Below are 24665 nucleotides of genomic sequence, written 5' to 3'. Positions count from 1 at the left end.
AATCAACTGGCAGTACTTCTAAAACAAAATGCTCTCAATGGCTTGCATTCCCATAGAAGATACACAAGGAGCAATGTGCTTCACGACTCAGTCCCTCAGTTTAACTAAAACTACACTGAGATCTCAGGACCAGCCTCAACTTATGAAGACATCCAATTGCACACAGTTTGGAAAGCAGGATGAGAGAGCACATTGACCATAATAACCGAGATAAAGGAAGCAATGTAGGTGAGGTTTAATCAATGATGAACTACACATTCAACGTATGTTAAAAAAAAAGAAAACATACAAATAAGCTTACATAACCTGAGAGATAAGCACTCAAGAGGAAACATAATACTCTGAAATGGATCAGCAGAGGAATGCTATATTCTTTATTAAATAGCTAACAGTAATGAAAATTAACTTTCTCTTCTGAATGTCAACACAAAAATACTCAATAAAATTCTCACAAACCGAATCCAAGAACATATCAAAACGATCATCCATCATCCCAGGGATGCAGGGAAGGTTCAATATACAGAAATCCATCAAAGTAATCCATTATATAAACAAATTCAAGGAAAAAAAAACCCACATGATTTCATTAGACGTTGAGAAAGCATTTGACAAAATTCCATGTTAAAAGTCTTGGAAAAGTCAGGAATTCAAGGCACATACCTAAACATAGTAAAAGCAACATACACCAAACCAGTAGCCAACATCAAACTAAATGGAGAGATATTTGAAGCAATCAAATTTCAGGGACTAGTCAAGGCTGCCCTCTCTCTCCCTACCTATTCAATATAGCTATCAAAAACAATGACTTCATGAAATTCATAAGCAAATGGATGGAACTAGAAAATATCGTCCTGAGGTAACCCAATCACACAAAAAACCAAAAAACAAACAAACAAACAAACAAACAAACACATGGTATGTATTCATTGATAACTGGATATTAGTCCAAAAGCTTGAATTACCCAAGACACAATCCACAGACCACATGGAGGCTCAAGAAGGATGACCAAAGTGCGGATGCTTCATTCTTTCTTAAAAGGGGGAATAAAATATTCATAGGACAGGATATGGTGACAAAATTTGGAGCAGAGACTGAAGGAATGGCCATTCAGAACCTGCCCCACCTGGGGATATAGCATATATATCTCCACCAAAACTAGATAATATTGATGAAACCAAGCTGACAGGAGCCTGATAAAGCTGTCTCTTGAGAGGCTCAGCCAGAGCATGTCAAATACAGAGGCAAATGCTAGCAGCAAACCACTGAACTGAGAACGGGGTCCCTGTTGGAAGAGTTAGAAAAAAGACGGAAGGAGCTGAAGGAGCTTGCAACCCCATAAGAACACCACCAACCAACCAGAGCTCCCAGGGACTAAACCACTACCCAAAGCGTACACATGGACAGACCCATGGCTCCAGCTGCATATGTAGCAGAGGATGGCCTTGTTGGGCATGAATTGGAGAAGACCTTGGTCCTGCCACGGCTGGAACCCCCCACCCAAGTGTAGGGGAATGTTGGGGGAGAGGCGGAAATGGGGGTTGGTTGGGGAGGGGGTAACACCCTTATAGAAGAAGGGGTAGGAGGATAGGATAGGGGTCTTATGGCTGGGAATCCAAGAAAGAGAATAACATTAGAAATGTAAGTAAAAAAAATCCAAAAAAAATGCACTTTGACTACCAAAGCTCTCAACAAGTACTGTCTGGGAAGGGATGACATTCTACATTCTTTAGTTTTCACAACAAACACATGTGCTTAAAAACATTTCTCTTCACACCTCGTACATAGGAAAATCACCGACGGGCACACTCAGACATTCCTCACACATGGGAATCACTGCTGGGCACACTCAGACGTGCATACACTGGGAACTCGTTGCCAACTCTTACTCCGCCTCTTAAAATGTACAAATGCACTTTGACTACCAAAGCTCTCAACAAGTACTGTCTGGGAAGGGATGAAATTTGTCAGTAAGAAGGCACCTTTGACCACTGAACCATCTCACTCCCATGCCCCTCCATTTACTGAAAATGAAATTTGTTTTTAATCATACTTTCCTTGAATGAACATTACAAACTGATACACAATTACCTTGGTACAACTAAGAAAACTTTGTGGTATTTACATGAATAACTGATTAGTGATTATTTTTTCTAAATATTCTAAATTAATTCTAAAATTATTTCCTACTGAATAAATAGGCTATTGACTCCAGTTTAAGGACTTTCCTAGAAATTGTGCATCTGAGATTTAAAGTATATTATATTAGGAAACAATGCATGCTTAATATTTATAAAAATTTAGACTGATAACCAATTTAATATGAATGATAAAAGCAGTCTATAAGTAGAAAAATTAAAATAGATCCATATTTATCATTTTGTACAAAGTTCAAGTCCAAGTGGATCAAGGACCTCAACATAAAAACAGATACATTAAAACTAATAGAAGAGAAAGTGGGAAAGAGCCTTGAACTCATTGGTACAGGGGAAAATTTCCTAAACAGAACTCCAACGGCTTATACTCTAAGATCAAGAATTGATAAATGGGACCTCATGAAACTGGAAAGCTTCTGTAAGGCACAGAACATTGTCAATAGGACAAACCAGCAACCTACAGACTGGGAAAAAATTTTCATTAACCCCACATCCGATAGAAGGCTAATATCCAAAATATATAAAGAATCCAAGAAGCTTACCACCAAAAAACCAAACAACCCAATCAAAAAAATGGGGTACAGAACTAAACAAAGGATTCACAACAGAGGAATTTCAAATGGCTGAGAAGCACTTAAAGAAATGTTCCAAGTCCTTAGTGATTAGAAAAATGCAAATCAAAATGACCCTGAGATTCCACCTTACGCCAATCAGAACGACTAAGGTCGAATACTCAGGTGACAGCAGATGTTGGTGAGGATGTGGAGAAAGAGGAACACTCCTCCATTGTTGGTGAGATTGCAAACTGGCACAACCACTCTGGATATCAATCTGGAGATTCCTCAGAAAATTGGAAATAGATCTACATGAAGATCCAGCTTGGCATATACCCAAAAGATGCCCCACTATGTTCATAGTGGCCTTGTTTGTGATAGACAAAGCTGAAAACAACCCAGATGTCCCACAACAGAAAGAAAATGTGGCTCATTTACACAATAGAATACCACCGAGCTATTAAGAATGAGGACATCCTGAGTTTGGCAGGCAAATGGATGGAACTAGAAAATATCATCCTGAGTGAGGAAACTCAGACCCAAAAGGAAATGTATGGTATGCACTCACTAATAAGTGGATATTAGCCAAAAGAAAGTACAAAATACCCAGGATATAATCCACAGATCTCAAAGAGGTTAAAAAGCCAAAGGCCCAAGTGAGAACACTTCAATCCCACTTGGGAGGGAGAAGAAAGCAATCACATGAAAAGCGAGGGAAGGAGGCACCTGGGTAGGAGAAGGGAAAGGGAGGGGAAGAAGGGAACGTGATGAGGTATTGAGTGGTGGGGAATAGGACTGAAGCCCTGAGGGCCAGCAGAAAGAATGGAAACAGGCAACCACTGGAGGTAGGAAGTGGGGGGACCCTCTAGAATGTACCAGAGACCTGGGAGGTGAGAGATTCTCTGGACTCAAGAGGGGGGGCATAGATGAAATGCCCTACAGTGGGGAGAGGGAACTTGTTGAGCCCACCGCCAACAGAAAGACAGGGCATCAAGTGAGGGAAGGGGCTGCCATCCCAGTCAAAAACTCTGACCCATAATTGTTCTACAGGGACGAAACTGTAGAAAAGCCTGAGGAAACAGAGGTCCAGCGACAGGCCCAAAGTGCAATCTAGCTCAAGGGGAGGCCCCAAGACCTAACACTATTACTGAGGCTATGGTGTGCTCACAAAAAGAGGCCTATCATGACTGCCCTATGAAAAAGACTCAACCAGCAGCTAAAAGAGTAAGATGCAGATATTTCCACCCAACCAATGGACAGAAGCTGCTGATCCCTGTGGTTAAATTAGAGAAATGCTGGACGTTGAGGAGGAAGGCAATCCTGTAGGAGAAACAGCAGTCTCCACTAACCTGGATGCCGAAATCACTCAGACACTGAGCCACCAACCAGGCAGCATACACCAGCTTATATGAGGCCCCCATCACATATACAGAGAGGTCTGCCAGGACTGGACTCAGTGAGAGAAGATGCTCCTAACCCTCAAGAGACTGGAGTCCCCAGGGAGTGGGGTGGTCTGGTGGGGTGGACATCTTAGTGGAGATGTGGGGAGGCAGGTGGGGGGAAAGGAGGTATGAGATGTGGAACAGTCAGAGCATGGACAGGGACGGGGATAAAATCTGGACTGTAAAAAGAGATTAAGTAACATTTAAAAAGGAAAGAAAGAAAATCTGTTTTTTTAAAGTGTTAAGTCTCCTGGCTAAGGAAAACTCACAATGACAACTCACTGTGTGAACTGTGCTTAGTTATTAGTGATGGTTCAACTAAAGAATCAATGTGCGAGTTAACAGACTAATCTCACTTTCTTCTATTTGCGGTCCCTGCCTTCCTGCTACCAAAACTACAAAAGGATAATACCCATTAAGTAGAATAAGGAACTTCTGTGTCTTTTCTAAGATATAGTTCAAAGTATACGTATTTTAAATATGAAATTTCCTTGGCCATACAGACTTTTAAAATATGCACGATGATGTACTGACAATCAAGATATTCTGACTCCAGCAAAAATTAGGCAGACCTAATCTATGCTAAATCCCTATTTATACAGGGCTCTACGCATCACACCTAAAAGACAGCATGCATAGGAACAAGTATGTAAACACAGGCGGCTCCTGTTAAACAGACCAACATTCTTACAGTAGAGTCAAATGCCCACCCAACCTGTCACTTACTCAGGCATTCTTTCAAAGCCAAAACTTGAACGCTGGCTAATTGTTTCTCTCTCTGTAAAACCTGCTCCTCAGAAAACCTTGGGAGTGATGAGAAGTCAAAAGGGAAACCTGAGAAATAGGAAAAGGTCAACATTAGTAATACTCTGTAATAATTAAAATTCAGCTTCTAGAGAATGCGTCAGAACACGACTGGAAAAGTAAAAGGCACGATCACCTCTCTTGATCTCGCAGATTTCAAAGAAACAATTAAACATGGAAAAATGAGCACACTAAATTGTTCCGTGTTTTAATCTTTGATCTGACTCTTAATTCCTTGGAAGTAGACTGCATTACTTGGTATTCTCTTCTACCTACTTAGAAAATAAGGACAGAATAGTTTCTTGGTTCTAAGTATAGGTCTCCCAGAGTACCCACAATGCACCAGGCATCCCCCTGTCATCCTCCATTCAGTTCTCTACATAGTGAGTGTAGGATAAAACTATGCGACACGGTCCTAGGACTGACTCGGCTGAACCCGTCTCACCCTCTATTCTGCCTGTCTGTACTCCTCAGATGACTAGAACTTGCATGACATCTACTATCTGGGCATACAAAAAGAAGCTTGGGTTCTGATCTCTCTCACCTTCAGTGGTGGGGTACTGAAAACTTTGTCTAGGGAGTCATGTGAAACCGGACGCACGTAGCCTAGAGAAGAATGCCTTCCGGTGAATGCTCTCTGGTGTTCTCTACTGTGCTATAGGTAGACACAAGCAGTCAAGACTTTATGTGTACCATACAGCTTATTAATCTTGGAAGGCTGGCCTGTGATGGATCCAGGGCTGTTTTTGTCCCTCTGCTCCCTGTCTGTGAGTAATAAGCCTACTGATATAGCATATACATACATATACATACATACATACACATACATACATATACATTTATGTATGTATATATTTATTAAGTCCCATGAGCAGAACTCATTCATATATATACATATATATTTATATAAAAATACATGTATGTGTATATATGTATATACATATATATGTATGTGTATACACACACAGACACACACACACATATATGTATATATGTGAATGAGTGAGTCCTGCTCATGGGTCTTAAATAACTGGTTAGCCAGGACATGATGGATTGAAACTAGAGCTCAAGTGCAGTGGCCATTAGTACCTGCATTCCTGCTTGTTGGCATGGTAATAATTTTTACTGCTCTCCGGACTGTATGAGTCTTTGTTTAGTGTTGTTAATTACTGAAAACATTTCACAGTACAGACAATAAGGTAAGGTGGAACAACTTCTAGGCTGGGTCACAGGAAGACATGGAACCTTTTAGGAACAAAAGTTCTATGAGAAGTCAGCAACTGTGGAAGAAGCCAGAAGGGCCTCAGACCTGACCATTATGAGAAAGTCTAGGGTGGACCTGGGAAAGACAACATGGAAAAGAAAATCAGATCCACGTGTCCTGGCCATTTGAGCCTGGAAACCATGCATGGGATAGAGAAGCCATCATAGACAGCAGGCCCTGTGTTTCCAAATGATGGGAGCCCTGTTATGTGCCTATAACCACATGTAAGAATTCAAAGTCCAGTGAACCGCCTGACACAATAGACCATGACAGATAATAATATGCTGGCCTTTGCTAAATCTGAGGTAGTTTATCGGGCAGCAGTAGACAGCCAAAACACAGAATTTGGTGGGAAAAAAGACAGACAAAGCCAGTGGAACAAAAGGCTTGAGAGAAACATAAATAATTTTTTTAAAAATAATTGCTTTGAGTTTTGAAAACAGTAAACATTAACAACTAGGCATTGAAATTGAAAGCTAATAGCTAATTTTTATTCTATATAATATAAAGAAATTAATTCTCCTCATTTTAAATTATAGCAATGTTATATTTAAAATTCCAGCATGGAGACAGAGAAGTGGATGTAAAGGCCCACCCCTAACCAAGAAGCCATTTGCAATTAATACCTGGTGGGAGAGGAAACACCGGTGTTCTGTGGTGAATGTCACTGGGGATATCAGCCTTATTGGGTTATTGGGGTTTTTGGGGGTTTTTGTTGTTGTTGTTGTTAGTTTTGACTTTCTGTTTTTGGCTATTTTGAGGCAGGGAGAGCATGAACATGAAGTTGGGCAGGAAGGGAGGTATAGAGGACCAGGGAGGAGGTAGAGGAGGGACAGGATAAGAACAAAATATTATATATATTTTAAAAATGTTATGCTTAAAATAAAAGGTAAACTAATGGCAGAAAAGGAGTTCCATTATCTTTCCTGCCACTTAAAGCCACATGCATTAATTAAACACACCAGCAATGTAGATTAATTAAACACACCAGCAGTGTAGAAATGGCCTCTGCTAGCTAAGTGAATACTCACTGGGCTGGGCTGCTTCTGTCCTTGCTTTCATCTTCCCATGAATGAGAGTGAGTGCGACCGAGCCATTGATCTGGCTGGCCGAGTGAAGCAGCGTGGCTCTGCACTTCCTCCTGCCACTGCCCTGCAGCAGGAGATGATAGCCAGAAAACTCTCCTTTCACGTCGACGTCGGGGACTGGAAAACAAAGAACGGAACATGGTGCTCATCCCAGGGTAACTGTTAGACCCCTCAGAGAGGACGCCCGCACACTTCCCTGGTACGGTATGAGAAAACAAACTGTCACTTCAACACATTTGGGACCGTTTAGCTGAGAAGGTGTTGAAGCAGAAAGTCATGAAAGCAATAGAAGGTTTGAACTTTTCCGTCGTCTAATACTGTGTACTCATTCTTCTGCCCTAAATACAGTTCCATATTTTCCTTCTTAGACCTACATGTCTATAATTTTCAGCACTCGTGTGTGTGTGTGTCACATGCAGCACGTCTGCGGGGTATATGTATGTAAGTGGTATGTGGATGAGCGTATGCACATGCGTACATGTGGTGGTGAAGGTTCACATGTGCTATCTTCCTCAGCCACTCTCCACACTATTTTGAGACAGTTTCTCACTGAACCTGGAGCTCACCAACCAGCTAAGCTGCCTGGCCAGTTAACTCCAAAGAGCTGCCTATCTCTGTAGCCCTTCCACGTTTTCAAAGTAGAATAAACAGCACTTAAAAGTATACACAACTCAACCCGATGAGAGGAAAATAGAACAGAAAAACAACTTTCTACAGACTGTTTCTCTGAATTCAATCAACTATAGAGAAAAAGACTGGGAGAAAAGTGCATGTACATTTAAACATGTACAGACTTCCTTTTCATGTGCATAGCAACTGCATTATGCAACATTATGCAAGAATTAGAGGTAATCTAGCAATGCCTTAAAGTACACAACACAAAAAGTTATCGTTTAATAGGGCTAAAACAAGGTACCTGGGTCTGCAGCCAGCAGAGCAAGAGTTCTGAAATGAAGATCACTGGCTGTCACAGAAGGCTTAGATGCTGAACACCAAGCACCCTGAACAGTTCCCTCCCTGCATAATTTCCAGAATTTGGAAGTGAAATACCATAGCTGAACTTTTCTCTTTTAAATGTACATGGATGTTTTGCCCGAATGCATGTCTGTGTATTCAATGAGTCCCTGGGGCCTGTGGAGGTCAGGAGAGAATGTCAGATTCCTGGACCTGGAGTACAGATGTTTACGTTGTGTTGGGACTAGAACCATGTCCTCTGGAAGAACAGTCACTGATCCTAACTGCTGAGCCATCTCTCATTAATCTATATACGAGGATAACATAATAATCTGATATACATGCACATGTGAAAAAATGCTAAAACAAAATAACTAATTTTATCACAGCAACTGTCTACTTCATAGAAATGATTATACATAAAGGCTTATTCCTAAACAAGATGAGTATCAGATAATTTTGGCAATTAAATTACAACAAAAACATCATTCCTGTTCATAAACAGTTCTTCTAGAACTGAATATACATTCAGGTAATTAGAAAAGAAACACAAGGTTCTATGACACCAGAGTGATTGTAATTCATGGGTCATCTTAGAACCAACAGTTCAAGCTGCACGTGTCTCTCCACTACTTTCTGTTTGTCTTAGCTTCTAACTTAGCTAGCCCTGTAAACACTGAATTCTGCATTGACAACAACTTAGCTTTTCTCCAAAGAAAAACATTTACTTTACAGAACGCCCAACCATGACAGCTGTAGCCACTTAAAACATGTTGCCTCAGAATTTTGGCAAGTGTTAATTGAAGACTTACTTAATAACTTTCACATAAACTCCACAGGAAATACCAGACTTATAATTGGCAGCTATTCAGTTCTGATCAATGGATTATAAAAGACAACCTCTATTTCTGAATGCCGTATTTGGCACAATCAATCAATGAGGCAATGTTTGGCTTACATGCTCCTTCACCAAGGCAGGATAGCATCTTAGTTACACGATACAGATAAAATGGGAAAGGGAGAAACTACCAATTGCCAATTAGTTACTTCAAATTTTACAAATTAACATAAACCACAGTGAAGGTATACACTATGATTAAAAATTCATTAGCAAAAATGTACTGTTTTTATAGAGTTAAGAGTTCAAACCTAAGCCTAGTACATGCTACGTAGTGCTGTACCACTGTGCTCCACTCACCCAAAGTTCTATTGCAATGAAAAAGAGCCACTATCTTAAATACGTAAGTTCCTTAGGGGGTTTAAAAACTTCTAACAGTCACTTTATTCACAGATCAACAATACAAACATAAAATTACAATGATGTAAAAGAAATAATATTACCTATAAATATAAGGGGAAACAAAAATATCTCAGACAACTGGGGAAGGAGTATCTTGACATACTGACAATTATTTTATGTAAAATACTTAAGAAATGAAAAAATTAATAATTATGCCAAAAATAAATATTAACATATAGTCTAGAATTCGATGTAGGTATCCCAGGAAGCTATAATCCTTATAACAATGATACCGTTAATTTTAAACTCAACTTTGAAATAATTCAGAGACAAACAGGGGGCCACAAATGAGTGCACAGAATCACTTGTGTGCACGCGTGCGCGCGCACACACACACACACACACACACACACACAACCAGTCTAACTTCACATTCCTAAAACATCTTCCAAACATATACAGCCAACGCTGATCCCTCACCTTATCCCCTGACTAAGCTTTGAACAAGTTAGCATATAATTTAGCTGTTAATAAGGCTATGCAATAAAATATCTGCAGCTCAGTTCTAGAGAGACCCTTAACTGACAGCTGTAGTTACACCTCTAAAAAGCCTCCTACTATGAACAACAGTGCCAACCATCCAGAGCTTCCAGGGACTAAGCCACTACCCAAAGGCTATACATGGACTGATCCTGGGCTCCAACCTCATAGGTAGCAATGAATAGCCTAGTAAGAGCACCAGTGGAAGGGGAAGCCCTGGGTCCTGCCAAGGTTGGACTCCCAGTGTAGGGGATTGTTGGGGAACGGGGGGAGGGGGGTTAATGGTGGGTGGGTGGAACACCCATATAGAAGGGGAGGGAGAGGGGTTAGGGGGCTGATAGACAGGAAACCGGGAAAGGGAATAACATTCGAAATGTAAGTAAGAAATACCCAATTTAATAAAAATGGGAAAAAAAAAAGAAAAAGAAAAAGGAAAAAAAGAAGTCCCCTACTGTGGAGATTACAAAACAGGGATTTACAATTTCTCCCACAGCCATTTCAAATAAGTAACATCATGTTCATCAGCTAAATACATCTTCTTTCCACTGCAACACCAAAAATATAAAATTTGAAAGCCACAATGAATAGAAAATCTATTCGGAGGCTATCCCAGGGCCTCCAATTATGAACAATGACTTCCTTATTGTTGAACAGGCACAAGAAGCATGTTAGCCTGTAGGCTGATGTCCTTATGCAGGTGAAGGGAGGCAAGATAAAACGAGGCCTGTCATTGGACGAGAAGGAAGGGAGGCGGGAACAGAGGTTTTAGAAGGGGGAGAGGCAGAGAGGAGTGAGGAGGAAGGAGCTGAGAGAACATGGTGGCAGATGCTAAGATTCCTCTCTGTGCAGTTACAGGTTGTTATGACTGTTTTTAAGGATGGGTGTGTACAGAATTTTGTGTTGCCTACACAGGCAAATCATATCTTATCAATTGGATCAGAGGATATTGTGCGGTATGTTCTTTCATGTGACAACTTATTTGAGGCCAAGAAGAGTGATGGTAGCAGGACACACGGGGCTGCCACAGAATTGGGATGTGTATGCCTGGCATGGTAACAACCTGCCCTGGGAACCAGGAGGGTAGACAGATTGCTGCCTGGGTCAGAAAATTCTTGGGGGCCACGTGGAGCCGCTGAGATAAATTAGCGCTAGTTCCAATGGCCCTCTGGAGCCAGAACTAGCGAGAGCAGGATCGCCAGGAGATGGGAACCGTTCCACCCTTTTTTTTTTTTCACCCTTTTTATTTTTACCCCAACATTAGCCTCTGCTGAATAGCCAAAGGTTAGTGCAGAGCTTCCAAAGTGTTTTAATCCTCATTACCAGTGAGCCTCAAGCCTGAGACTCAGGTGTTATCCTTCTCCAGCTAAGTGAAGGTTCCAAAACTCAACTTCTCCATTCTTACTGTCTCTGAACACTTGAGTGGTTCTCTTCAGTAACTGAGATTCTCCAGCTTGGGCTGAAGGAGCTACACGGGGGAAACACATGTCAGTCTCCCGGGTGCTTTTACAAGCCCGATGGCCTGTCCACTGACGCTGTTCTCGGGTGCGGCCCAGCTCCCCTCTTCTACCGTTCAGCTGATGCAGGGAGTCACTGGACTCCACATTACTTCTGAGGTGATTTCAGATTGCCCTACACACAGTCAAATGCCTGAGCGTGGAGACTCAGCACGTGCCTGTGATCCCAGCACTGCGCCTCATCTGCCTCCCGCCCATCCACCATCCTTCCCTCCTAATCTCTTCACATCATCGATGTCATTTTGTTTTATGGCCCTCTGAGTTTGGCATAGCCTCAGGGTTACAATAATTCACTGGAACCTGGTGATGGCTGCCACCTCCCAGTGGCCAAAGTTCATCAGGAAGGGGTAGGGTTCGATGACCCCGTACCCCCATTCCTGACTGTATGGTCAGGCTTGTCTGTGCAAGCCCAGGACAATGACTGCCACTGCTGTTCACGTGAGACGACACAGGTCCCCTGCATCTGTCTTCCAGCTCTCACGTGCTTTCTGTCTCTTCTTCCATGATTGTCCCTGAGCCACAGAGAAGGTAGTGAATGACCTACGAGCTTTATCTCATCTCTATGATTTGAGATGATAATCACTCAATTTTTTAACAAATTCAGGATAAGCCCTTATCCGTCCCTCTCTTGAGCAGCCATGAGAGCAGCCATGAGGTCTGCATTAAGCACTAATGATTTAAAATTGGTGCCTCTCTGACTAGGGTTGAGAGTTGCCTTTATCGTTGCCTATATTTAAAAGAAAAAAATTGCTCACAAATGTTTTCTCCTTGATAGAAAGCTAGGACCGGAATTCTTGAGTTGTATGATTAAGTCTAAGTTTAACCTCAAAATGTTTTCCATAATAAACAGCTGTTCTAGTAAGCTTCTTCCTCTCCACAAAAAAACTGTAATATTTGCTATATCCTTAACATGTGATAGTCGTGGTTTCAATTATAATTACTCTAGTGAGTGTCCCATACGATCACATTCTGGTTGTCATTTGCATTTCTCAAAAGACTGGTGACGCCTGAACAGGCTTCATGAGGTTCTTAGCCATTCATACATCCTCAGTGATGACGTTATTCGAGACTTAACCACTTGCTAACGGGGCTGTCTTACTGAGTTGTAAGGATCTCTCCAGGCTCAAAACACGATGGAGCTATTTCCTCCTCATACATTGCTTACTTTTAAATTGTCTTAAATGGTTTCTCAAAAAAGTATAGATTCTAAATTTTGATAGATTCTAACTTACAAATTTATTTTTCATTTTAGGCAACATGCCCTTTTTGGTATCTGTTAGTTGTACAATTTTAGTTCTTAAATTTGTCCATTTTAAGAGAGTTTTTACATAAAGTAATTATCTATGAACTCAGGTTCTATAAGCTTTATTTACTTGTTTATTTGGGAAGAGGTGTGCACTCGCCCAGTTGAGTAGAAGCCCAAGGTTGACATCAGGTGACTTCCTGAGTGAGCCCCACCTTACACATTGAGACAGGGTCTCTTGTTGAGTCTGCAGTTTGCCACGTGCACATAATCAGACACTATTACTTTGGTGCCTAAGAACGAATGACTTCCATAAATGTCAAGTAAGAAATTCTAAAGACTAAGCTGTAAAAACCCTTTTCAGCAGAATCTCCAGAGTATAACAACAGTAACTGTGGATGGCCTTTAAGTCATTCAGATTAGGGGCTCCACCCTGTGATGATACACAAGTTTCATGATTTCTAGATATCCAAATTTTGTCATTTGCAACAAAAATGTTCTTAAAAATTACTTTCCAATATTGTTCTAAAAATCAATAAATGCAACATGCCCAGCACACAGTAGGTCTCCAACACTGACAGATAACAAGTTTTATCTCATCTCTATGATTTGAGATGATAATCACTCAATTTTTTTAACAAATATTTTATGAGTGCTCTATGAGAAGCTGGGCGCTTTTCATGATACATCTGGCCTTTCGAGAAAACTGTATATAAAGAAATCTCTCTCCAGAGACACAGAGTTGATACTCACATTAGTGTGTACAATGCTTTTGCAGTTTCCTCCATAGCACGATTTTGAGTGCTTTGCTTACTATCTTTTAAAAGTATTGTTTGCTACTAGACTTTAAAGCCCGCTTCAAACGGAGCACATTCTAGTTCAAACCGCAGGGACCTGCTGCTACCTAGGAACTTTTCATCTGCGAAGGCAGCTGCAGCTATAATTGCAATAAAAACATACATGTACTTTACAAGGAAACAAACCTGAGGAGTGAGAACAACTGAGACACATAATGGCTCACGGCTCATGAATGAGTCCACGTTTACTTAGCTGTTGCTGCCGATAGTAACATCTCTCTGGAAATATATAACTCGCTTATAATCTAACACATATTTCTAAAAGTACCTGTGGGTATCATCCAGGGACAAATCTGCAATATTAAACATCAGTAGGTAGCAAGGAGAAACAACACTGCTGCAAAGATGGGGACACCAGAAGAGCCTGCTGGCAACCGTGGGTACACCGGCAAAACTGATCATGAATGAGAAAACAGCTCGGGAGTAAAGACCTGAAATCCAGGAGCCTGAGCTGTATGACACTTCGTGCTTATGAACTAAGGGTTTTACCTCTCTATAATGCGAGCTTCAAGATTTTGTTTAATGTGGGTCAAGCATGATAAACAGTCCTAGAAAACCAAAGGTGCTCAATGTCTTGCAAAACCATGAATAATGCATATGCAAATATGTATGAATGTTGAACTCACATATTAAGGTGTTCTTTTTACAGATTACTTAATGCACACCTTACTTTTTTCATGCAGTGTCTTCAGGGTTGTTCCTAGTCAACTGTTACTAAATACAAAGTTCAACTTCTCAACATTTATTTTCTATGCAACGGCATGAAAACAATGAGTGGGATATAAGTGGATTTCCAGTAGTAATCCTCAAATCACTGTATCACACGCATCTAGTGGACAGTATCCATTCACATTCAGATAAATGAACCAAAGAATGCTTGACTGGCTGGCTGGCTGAATGAATGAATGAATAAGTGGAAATGATGGACAAAGTCACAAAGAAATACGATTAGGAAATTCCTCTGGTAAGCCATAATTCAGAGACTTCAAGAACAATAATGAAGGACCAAGAAACACAGTTATGGTTTGAGGATGGTCTGAGAGCTAATGGGAGCTAATGAGAGAAGCTACTGTTGGTGGTACACATGCACGGGTATGAAGTTTTCTGGATCTGAAAGTTACTGAAACTAATCAGTAGTTACCTTCTCTGTTTCCTACAGCACTTGGTTTCTCAATTTTGTCAACAGAGTAAGCAACAAATGTCCCCTTCAGGAAGGGTCATAGGTAGGAAAGACCTTAATCAACCATCCTGTTTGATTTTGTTCTGCTTCTTAGATTAAAAGAAAAACTCCTGCAAGGAGCAAGTTTAATCAGTGCTAATGACCTGGACTAATCAGTAATCAACGATCTTCAAACCGTATCATGTGATCAGTGTCATATTATTATTCAGAAGCTTCCGCTATCCATCCCTGAGCTTCGAGAGACAGTGAGTCTAAAACTTGGACTCAAAGTACAAGGTATTTTCTTAGGTACAATAAAAATCATGGGAGGAAAAACTGTAAATTCTCAATCAATAAACTTTCTTAGACTTAACAACTGTCGACTTAGCAGCTACTTGAAGTTGTTCAAAGATACAAGAAAAACAAGCGATGATGAGCTACCCCGGATATACTGAGTATATTTAAGAGATACAAATATTTATATATATATATGTGTGTGTGTGTGTGTGTGTGTGTGTGTGTGTGTAGTCATAAACACGATGATAACATAGTTTCTCATGACTTCATGCAGTATAAGGTAAACCTACTACACTCCTGCTCTGTAAATCTACTTCTGATTTTGTTGAATCACCTTAGAAAACACCAGCTGCATCCATTCCCCATGAGCAGCCAAGACAGGTTAAACCTGTACTTACATGTGTTCTAGCACTGTCCAATCAGCTGATATCTGGAAGTGTGGAGGGTCCCTGTAACCACAGACAGCAGTGTGTATCTTTTCAACACGGCTCAGTAGCGAGTATTGGTTTGTACTCTCAGCAGTTTGCCTTAGATACATACAGATGCAGCCCAATTTGGAAAAAAAATTCTTGGTGATAATTAATTCCTTGTGCACAATAAAGCTTAAGATATGATTACATAAAACACTTTGTGAAGTACATGTGACCTCTTCCACAAAGATGGGTTCCACAGATTGACTATATGTGACATCTTAAGATCTGGGGAAGGATCTGGTGCAAAGGTCACCAGGCTATTAACGACCACTGTTCCCAGCCTTCTGGGCAGGAAACAGGTTACATATCTCTTCCTCTAAAGAGACAACACCTGAGGGCTGAAGAAATAGATGGCTCAGTGGTTAAGAGCACTGACTGCTCTTCCAGAGGTCCTGAGTTCAATTCCCAGCAACCACATGGTGGCTCACAACCATCTGTAATGAGATCCGATGCCCTCTTCTGGTGTGTCTGAAGACAGTGACAGTGTACTTATATGCATAAAATAAATAAATAAGTCTTTTTAAAAGGGCTTCTTAAAATTAAAAAGAGCCTGAAAAGAGCCTTTAAAAACAAAACAAAACAAAACAAGCAAACAACCCTGTATGTTGTGTGTTTAACATTCCTGGTTTCCCTAGTGCTCATGGGTGAGCACAAGGACCTCAGCGCCCCCTACACTGAGCATTCCTAGATTATCAGAGGTTTAAGTAGAGGTTAGTGTTCTCAAAAACCCAGCACAGGAAACTGGCAGTGCCAGAACTCGACCAAGCTCTGCCAACTATCTGCTAAGTCCTCTGAGCACCAATGTCCTTGTCTGCGACATGAAGACAAAGCAATATACAGTTGTTATAAGTTACATTGTAACACATCTATGACACTGTGGGGCACGACTAAGCCATAAAACAATTATGTTCCAGTGTCTTCAGAAAATTGTAGACACGGGCTCATGTAACAAATGAGCCATCTCATTTTCACCTATTTTGTTCTAAGATGCATCAAATTGATAAATCTTAGAACCCAATATTAATTTAAGTAGCTACCTAATTAACCCAAGTCCTGCCTTTAGACTACTGCCCTTTTTAGTAGACATGGTTTGAGGTATTAAACAATAAATTCTAATAAAGGCTTCTTCCACTAAATGGGAGTTATCTCCGATATACCAACAAAACATCTGAAAGACTCAGACTTACCACTGATGGTCTTGGGCTTCTTAGCTATGTATTCCTTCCACTTTCTTGAGGCCAGTTGGTTGGGAGGTGGGAGAAGTACATTACTAACGGTACATGGCAATAGAAAGAGAGCACCAACCTGAAGAAGAACACAGCACACTGTGATTGCTTGCAGACTGAAACCCACAGCTGACAAATGTCATGGGAAATTCATATTCCACACATTTAGCAGATACTGAGTAATGCTCTCTCAAGCATTCTCTGCAGAAACAAAAGAAAAAGGTCCCACACCCTTCCCCCACAAAACCAAAGAGAAGAGAAACAAGCAAAACAGAAAGATGGATCTCAAACTATAGTCTCCTCTTTTCTACTAGGATAATTATTTCTGAAAACTGTGTCTGATGGTCCGTGTTGATTGACAACTTGACAAGATGTAGGTATGGAGAGCCAGACCTCCAGGCACAACTGTACGAAGCTATGTAGATTGGGTAGTTCACAGGCACGCCTGTGAGGGGTTATCTTAATTATGTTAACTGAAGTGGAAAGGCCTTCCCAAACAGTGGGCGTCATTGCCTGGGCTTGGCTCCAGGCCTGAACAATGGAGGTAGGGAAGAGCAGTCTGAATATGAGCAATCTATGTTCTGCCTTCTTGCTCTAGATGCAATATGACCTGGTGCTTTAAGATCCGGATGCCACACCCTCCCCACCATGATTGACTGTAATGTACCCTTGAGCTGTGAACCAGACTAAACCCTTCCTCCCTTAAGGTGTCTCTATCAGAAAATCTACCATGACAACAGGAAAAGTAACTAGGACATTTCGTTACATATATTGTCTGTATCTGTGTGTAGTGTAAGAGGTTGTTGATATGATACCTTTGCATATCTAAAAAACATTGAGGAACTGAGTACCCAAAATGTGTGGCACCATAACCTTAAACACTTTAGCTATATTGATTATTTTTGTGGCTTCATAATCATATCTGAGGGCAAAAAAGAAACTTTCATTCCTGGAAATAATAGATTTAGTGCTAGTAGGTAAAATGCAAAAGATAACAAATTAGACACCCCTCCCCCCAAAAAAAAACACACAGTAGCTTCTGACTGATTTATGAGCAAATTCAACTTCATATTTGTATTCTCAAGACTAAGCATACAGATGTTTCCTAAATATTTGCTCAAAAGAATCACTATGATGTATTCATCTAAATTCTCATTTTGATTAAGGACTAAATAAAATAAATTACAACTTTAGGAGTTATATCGTCTACTTTAGAAATGTAATTACATCCATCACACATTCTAATAAAGAACATTAATTTTATAAAAACTCTGGAGAAATTTAGGCAAAGCATTAGTCAAATATCTTAAACCTAATGAAAATCTGTTTTAATTGCCTTGTGTAAATGGATTAGTACTGTGAGTATGTGACACTGAATTAGGATTTTACAATGTTAGCTCTGTTGTTATTTATTATTTTTACTTATGCATACTTAATTATAGGTATAAAATTAGGGAAAATGGAAGTGTTTGTCTTCATTATTACAGGGAAAACTTTTTTTAAAAGTTAAGTGTATTTTAAACAGCCAAATATTAGCAATTAGAAGTAAAGTATTTAGCAATAAAAAATAATCAATCAATATAAAAGACACATCTAGTTCTCTAAATACTAAAACTCAGTCCTTTCATTTAAAAAAAAAAAAAAGACATCATTGTCCAAAAACAGATCCCATGAAAGAAGAGTCTGCTTCAGCTGAAAAGTGAGGAAAAGGCTGACACCATGGTGAGGGGAAAGTGCCAGGTAAGTTCCCACTTACAGCTGTCTATGGGTGCTAAAGGAAGTTGTACATATGGCTTATATACTGATTCATGACTCACTACCGTGGTCCCATTTTTTTAAATAGCCTAATTATGATTAAATATTTGCTATGAATATTTAAAATAAAGATAAACACAAATATTTCTGAACCTCCCAAGTTTTAATGTCCTATAAAATATGTCAGTTGCTTACCCTGAATCATAACAGACTTGGATTCTAATCAGCATTCTCACCCCTGCACTGGCTCTCCGATGACTTGAGACCATGACTATAATGATGCTCTGGGGCTGCCTTTGTGAGTCCACAACTCAAAGGCCAGCAGCACATTTCAACCCTCACTGTCAAACCCCATCCAGTCATCACATCAGCTCCTCTCTAATGAGCAATCACTACTGGTATCAGACTTAAAACTGCAAATTCCCCTTAAAAACGGCATTTTCTAACCATGGAGTAGTGCTATAAGACTCTCTAATATCCTCATGAAGTCAAGAAAAGCTTTACGGTAAGAACTGCTCGTGCATACTTTAGAGTTAATCAAAGACAAAGAGAGAGATGAAGGATACTGTAAAACTGAGACATTTCCTGATGATCATGTACATTAATACTTCAGCAAGAAGGGGTTCTTGTCTTCCTGCTGCTGTCTTCAATAGCTGAGTAAGTGTCTAACACACAGTAGGACATTTTTTGATAAACAACAACTAAACAAACAAAGATCCAAAACCAACAAAGTGTAATGACACACAGTATGAAAATGTCACAATGAAACCCATTTCTTATATACTAAATAAAAACTTTTTTAGCAAAATTAGTACAAAAAAGAAAGAAAGAAAGAAAGAAAGAAAGAAAGAAAGAAAGAAAGAAAGAAAGAAAGAAAGAAAAAGAAAAAAGCCAACCCAAGGCTACATATACAGCACTGAACTTCAAGAAAGAATCAGAGCATTCCGGTCTGAACCAGTGCCCTGAGCAGATACTGGGCGCTGGCTCCAGACCCAGTCCCACAACACCCAGAGGAAGCCCGACTCCCAGGTGCTCTAACAACCTCAGGATCAGAGGTGAGGAGCCACAGCATCTGCCCCAACACCCGGAGTAACGGAATTCCCCAGGATCAAGGGAAGAAGGAACCCCCGCCCAGCCAAGGGAACAGATCCCTTCTGGTCTAAACCAGTGCACTGAGGAAATATTGGGTGCTGACTCCCCACCAAGTACCATAACACCCAGAGGAAGCCAGACTCCCAGGTGCTCTAATTCACCCAGGATCAGAGTTGCTCTGAAACGCCCAGGATCACAGGATCACAGAGGAAGCTTGACTCCCAAGAGAGAGGACACAACCAGGATCTCAGGATTAGAGGATCCCAGAATCATATGATCACAAAGAGTGACAGGCTCTGAGGAGCTCTAACACAACCAGGATCACAGGAGAGACAGGCTGCAGTTAGACAGGAAGGACAGGTAACACTAGAGATAAGCAGACAGCCAGAGGCAAGTGCAAGAACATAAGCAAAAGAAATCAAGCCTACTTGGCATCATCAGAACCCAGTTCTCCCACCACAGCAAGCCTTGGATACCCCATCACACCGGAAAAAGCAAGATTTGGATTTAAAATCAAATCTCATAATGATAGAGGACTTTAGGAAGGACATAAGTAACTTCCTTAAAGAAAGACAGGACAACACAGGTAAACAGGTAAAAGCCCTTAAAGAGGAAACACAAAAATCCCTTAAAGAATTACAGGAAACCACAACCAAACAGGTGAGGGAATTGAACAAATCCATCCAGAATCTAAAATTGGAAACAGAAACAGTAAAGAAATCACAAAGGGAGACAACCCTGGAGATAGAAAACCTAGGAAAAAGATCAGGAGTCATAGATGCAAGCATCACCAACAGAATACAAGAGATAGAAGAGAGAATCTCAGGGGCAGAAGATACCATAGAAAACATTGACACAACAGTCAAAGAAATGCTAAAAACTCCTAACCCAAAACATCCAGGAAATCCAGAACACAATGAGAAGACCAAACCTAAGGATAACAGGTAAAGAAGAAAGTGAAGATTCCCAATTTAAAGGGCCAGTAAATATCTTCAACAAAATTATAGAAAACTTCCTGAACCTAAAGAGATGCCCATAAACATACAAGAAGCCTACAGAACTCCAAATAGAATGAACCGAAAAAGAAACTCCTTTGATCATATAATAGTCAAAACATCAAATGCAAACAAAGAATATTAAAAAGCAGTAAGAGTAAAAGGTCAAGTGACATATAAAGGCAGACCTTTCAGAATTAAAGCAGACTTCTTACCAGAGACTGAAAGCCAGAAAATCCTGGGCAGATGTCATATAGACCCTAAGAGAACACAAATGCTAGCCCAGGCTACTATACCCAGCAAAACTCTCAATTAACATAGATAACCCATGGCAAGATATCCCATGGCAAAAACAAATTTACACATTACCTTCTCACAAATATAGTCCTACAAAGGATAATAAATGATAAAAATTCAAACAGAAGGAGGAAAATTACACCTTAGAAAAAGCAAGAAAATAACCAATCAGGAAGGATGCAGCCCATTGTGGTTGGTGCCATGCCTAGGCTAGGAATCTTGGGTTGAAGCAAGCTATGAAAAGTAAGCAGTAAGCAGCGCCGGTCCATGGCCTCTGCATCAGCTTCTACCTCCAGGTTCCTGCCCTGTTTGAATTATGGTCAGGAAGTGTGAGCCAAATAACCCCTTTCCTCCCCAACTTGCTTTTGGTCATGGTGTTTGAGCCCAGTAAGAGTAAACCTGACTAGGCAGCACTAGCTATATGTACCTCCCTCTGCTGCATTGCCAAAAGGAATTTATAAGGCCTCACTTACACACACTGACCTGTGCATTATACACTGATGCTTTACACTCAGAGTTCCAGGAACAAATTTAAAACAAAATAGCTGCACGTGAGGTATTAAATAACTTCGCTAATTTCTGGGATAAGCATTACCTTCAATAACTAGATAGACTAAGGGTCATTTCTTTCTTTTTTTTTTTTTTCAGGGCTGGGGACCGAACCCAGGGCCTTGTGCTTGCTAGGCAAGTGCTCTACCACTGAGCTAAATCCCAACCAGACGGGGGACTAAGGGTCATTTCATATCTTCATTAAACAAATCATAGTCATATGTGTGACTTTAACTTGACACCATCAAAGGTCAGTTCATCCAAAATATATTGAAACATTATTCCAAATGCTACTATGTGTATAGGAAAATGGGACTGGAATCCAAAATTTTAAGGGATCATATAAGCATATAAGGGATCGCCTTAAAATCACATTCTCTTTTTTTTTTTTCTTTTTTTTTTTTTTATTAACTTGAGTATTTCTTATATACATTTCAAGTGTTATTCCCTTTCCCGGTTTCCGGACAAACATCCCCCTCCACCCTCCCCTTCCTTATGGGTGTTCCCCATCCAACCCTCCCCCCATTGCCGCCCTCCCCCCATAGTCTAGTTCACTGGGGGTTCAGTCTTAGCAGGACCCAGGGCTTCCCCTTCCACTGGTGCTCTTACTAGGATATTCATTGCTACCTATGGGGTCAGAGTCCAGGGTCAGTCCATGCATAGTCTTTAGGTAGTGGCTTAGTCCCTGGAAGCTCTGGTTGCTTGGCATTGTTGTACTTTTGGGGTCTCGAGCCCCTTCAAGCTCTTCCAGTTCTTTCTCTGATTCCTTCAACGGGGGTCCTATTCTCAGTTCAGTGGTTTGCTGCTGGCATTCGCCTCTGTATTTGCTGTATTCAGGCTGTGTCTCTTAGGAGCGATCTACATCCGGCTCCTGTCGGTCTGCACTTCTTTGCTTCATCCATCTTGTCTAATTGGGTGGCTGTATATGTATGGGCCACCTGTGGGGCAGGCTCTGAATGGGTGTTCCTTCAGTCTCTGTTTTAATCTTTGCCTCTCCCTTCCCTGCCAAGGGTATTCTTATTCCCCTTTTAAAGAAGGAGTGAAGCATTCACATTTTGATCATCCGTCTTGAGTTTCCTTTGTTCTAGGGATCTAGGGTAATTCAAGCATTTGGGCTAATAGCCACTTATCAATGAGTGCATACCATGTATGTCTTTCTGTGATTGGGTTAGCTCACTCAGGATGATATTTTCCAGTTCCAACCATTTGCCTACGAATTTCAAAAACTCGTTGTTTTTGATAGCTGAGTAATATTCCATTGTGTAGATGTACCACATTTTCTGTATCCATTCCTCTGTTGAAGGGCATCTGGGTTCTTTCCAGTTTCTGGCTATTATAAATAAGGCTGCGATGAACATAGTGGAGCACGTGTCTCTTTTATATGTTGAGGCATCTTTTGGGTATATGCCCAAGAGAGGTATGGCTGGATCCTCAGGCAGTTCAATGTCCAATTTTCTGAGGAACCTCCAGACTGATTTCCAGAATGGTTGTACCAGTCTGCAATCCCACCAACAATGGAGGAGTGTTCCTCTTTCTCCACATCCTCGCCAGCATCTGCTGTCACCTGAGTTTTGGATCTTAGCCATTCTCACTGGTGTGAGGTGAAATCTCAGGGTTGTTTTGATTTGCATTTCCCTTATGACTAAAGATGTTGAACATTTCTTTAGGTGTTTCTCAGCCATTCGGCATTCCTCAGCTGTGAATTCTTTGTTTAGCTCTGAACCCCATTTTTTAATAGGGTTATTTGTTTCCCTGCGGTCTAACTTCTTGAGTTCTTTGTATATTTTGGATATAAGGCCTCTATCTGTTGTAGGATTGGTAAAGATCTTTTCCCAATCTGTTGGTTGCTGTTTTGTCCTAACCACAGTGTCCTTTGCCTTACAGAAGCTTTGCAGTTTTATGAGATCCCATTTGTCGATTCTTGATCTTAGAGCGTAAGCCATTGGTGTTTTGTTCAGGAAATTTTTTCCAGTGCCCATGTGTTCCAGATGCTTCCCTAGTTTTTCTTCTATTAGTTTGAGTGTGTCTGGTTTGATGTGGAGGTCCTTGATCCACTTGGACTTAAGCTTTGTACAGGGTGATAAGCATGGATCGATCTGCATTCTTCTACATGTTGCCCGCCAGTTGAACCAGCACCATTTGCTGAAAATGCTATCTTTTTTCCATTGGATGGTTTTGGCTCCTTTGTCAAAAATCAAGTGACCATAGCTGTGTGGGTTCATTTCTGGGTCTTCAATTCTATTCCATTGGTCTATCTGTCTGTCTCTGTACGAATACCATGCAGTTTTTATCACTATTGCTCTGTAATACTGCTTGAGTTCAGGGATAGTGATTCCCCCTGAAGTCCTTTTATTGTTGAGGATAGCTTTAGCTATCCTGGGTTTTTTGTTATTCCAGATGAATTTGCAAATTGTTCTGTCTAACTCTTTGAAGAATTGGATTGGTATTTTGATGGGGATTGCATTGAATCTGTAGATTGCTTTTGGTAAAATGGCCATTTTTACTATATTAATCCTGCCAATCCATGAGCATGGGAGATCTTTCCATCTTCTGAGGTCTTCTTCAATTTCTTTCCTCAGCGTCTTGAAGTTCTTATTGTACAGATCTTTTACTTGCTTGGTTAAAGTCACACCGAGGTACTTTATATTATTTGGGACTATTATGATGGGTGTCGTTTCCCTAATTTTTTTCTCGGCTTGTTTCTCTTTTGTATAGAGGAAGGCAACTGATTTATTTGAGTTAATTTTATACCCAGCCACTTTGCTGAAGTTGTTTATCAGCTTTAGTAGTTCTCTGGTGGAACTTTTGGGATCACTTAAATATACTATCATGTCGTCTGCAAATAGTGATATTTTGACCTCTTCTTTTCCGATCTGTATCCCCTTGATCTCCTTTTGTTGTCTGATTGCTCTGGCTAGAACTTCAAGAACTATATTGAATAAGTAGGGAGAGAGTGGGCAGCCTTGTCTAGTCCCTGATTTTAGTGGGATTGCTTCAAGTTTCTCTCCATTTAGTTTAATGTTAGCAACTGGTTTGCTGTATATGGCTTTTACTATGTTTAGGTATGGGCCTTGAATTCCTATTCTTTCCAGGACTTTTATCATGAAGGGGTGTTGAATTTTGTCAAATGCTTTCTCAGCATCTAATGAAATGATCATGTGGTTCTGT

At 40.5% G+C, this 24665-nt stretch overlaps 1 protein-coding gene across 3 annotated transcripts in view; it reads right to left on the bottom strand.

Annotated features, from left to right (window-relative positions):
* Positions 1–24665, bottom strand: part of Mtbp (MDM2 binding protein) — an 84183-nt gene that overhangs the window by 40402 nt on the left and 19116 nt on the right. For all 3 annotated transcript variants that reach the window (NM_001130717.2, XM_087558674.1, XM_087558675.1), the window contains 3 exon segments: positions 4877–4984; positions 7250–7423; positions 16771–16888. In NM_001130717.2, coding sequence (NP_001124189.2) covers positions 4877–4984; positions 7250–7423; positions 16771–16888 — 400 coding nt within the window.

The sequence above is a fragment of the Rattus norvegicus genome, chromosome 7 (genome assembly GCF_021556685.1).
Source record: "Rattus norvegicus strain SHRSP/BbbUtx chromosome 7, alternate assembly SHRSP_T2T, whole genome shotgun sequence".
Classification (NCBI taxonomy): Eukaryota; Metazoa; Chordata; class Mammalia; order Rodentia; family Muridae; genus Rattus; species Rattus norvegicus.
The sequence above is the reverse complement of the archived record's forward strand: the minus strand, read 5'-3'. Positions and strand labels throughout refer to the sequence as shown.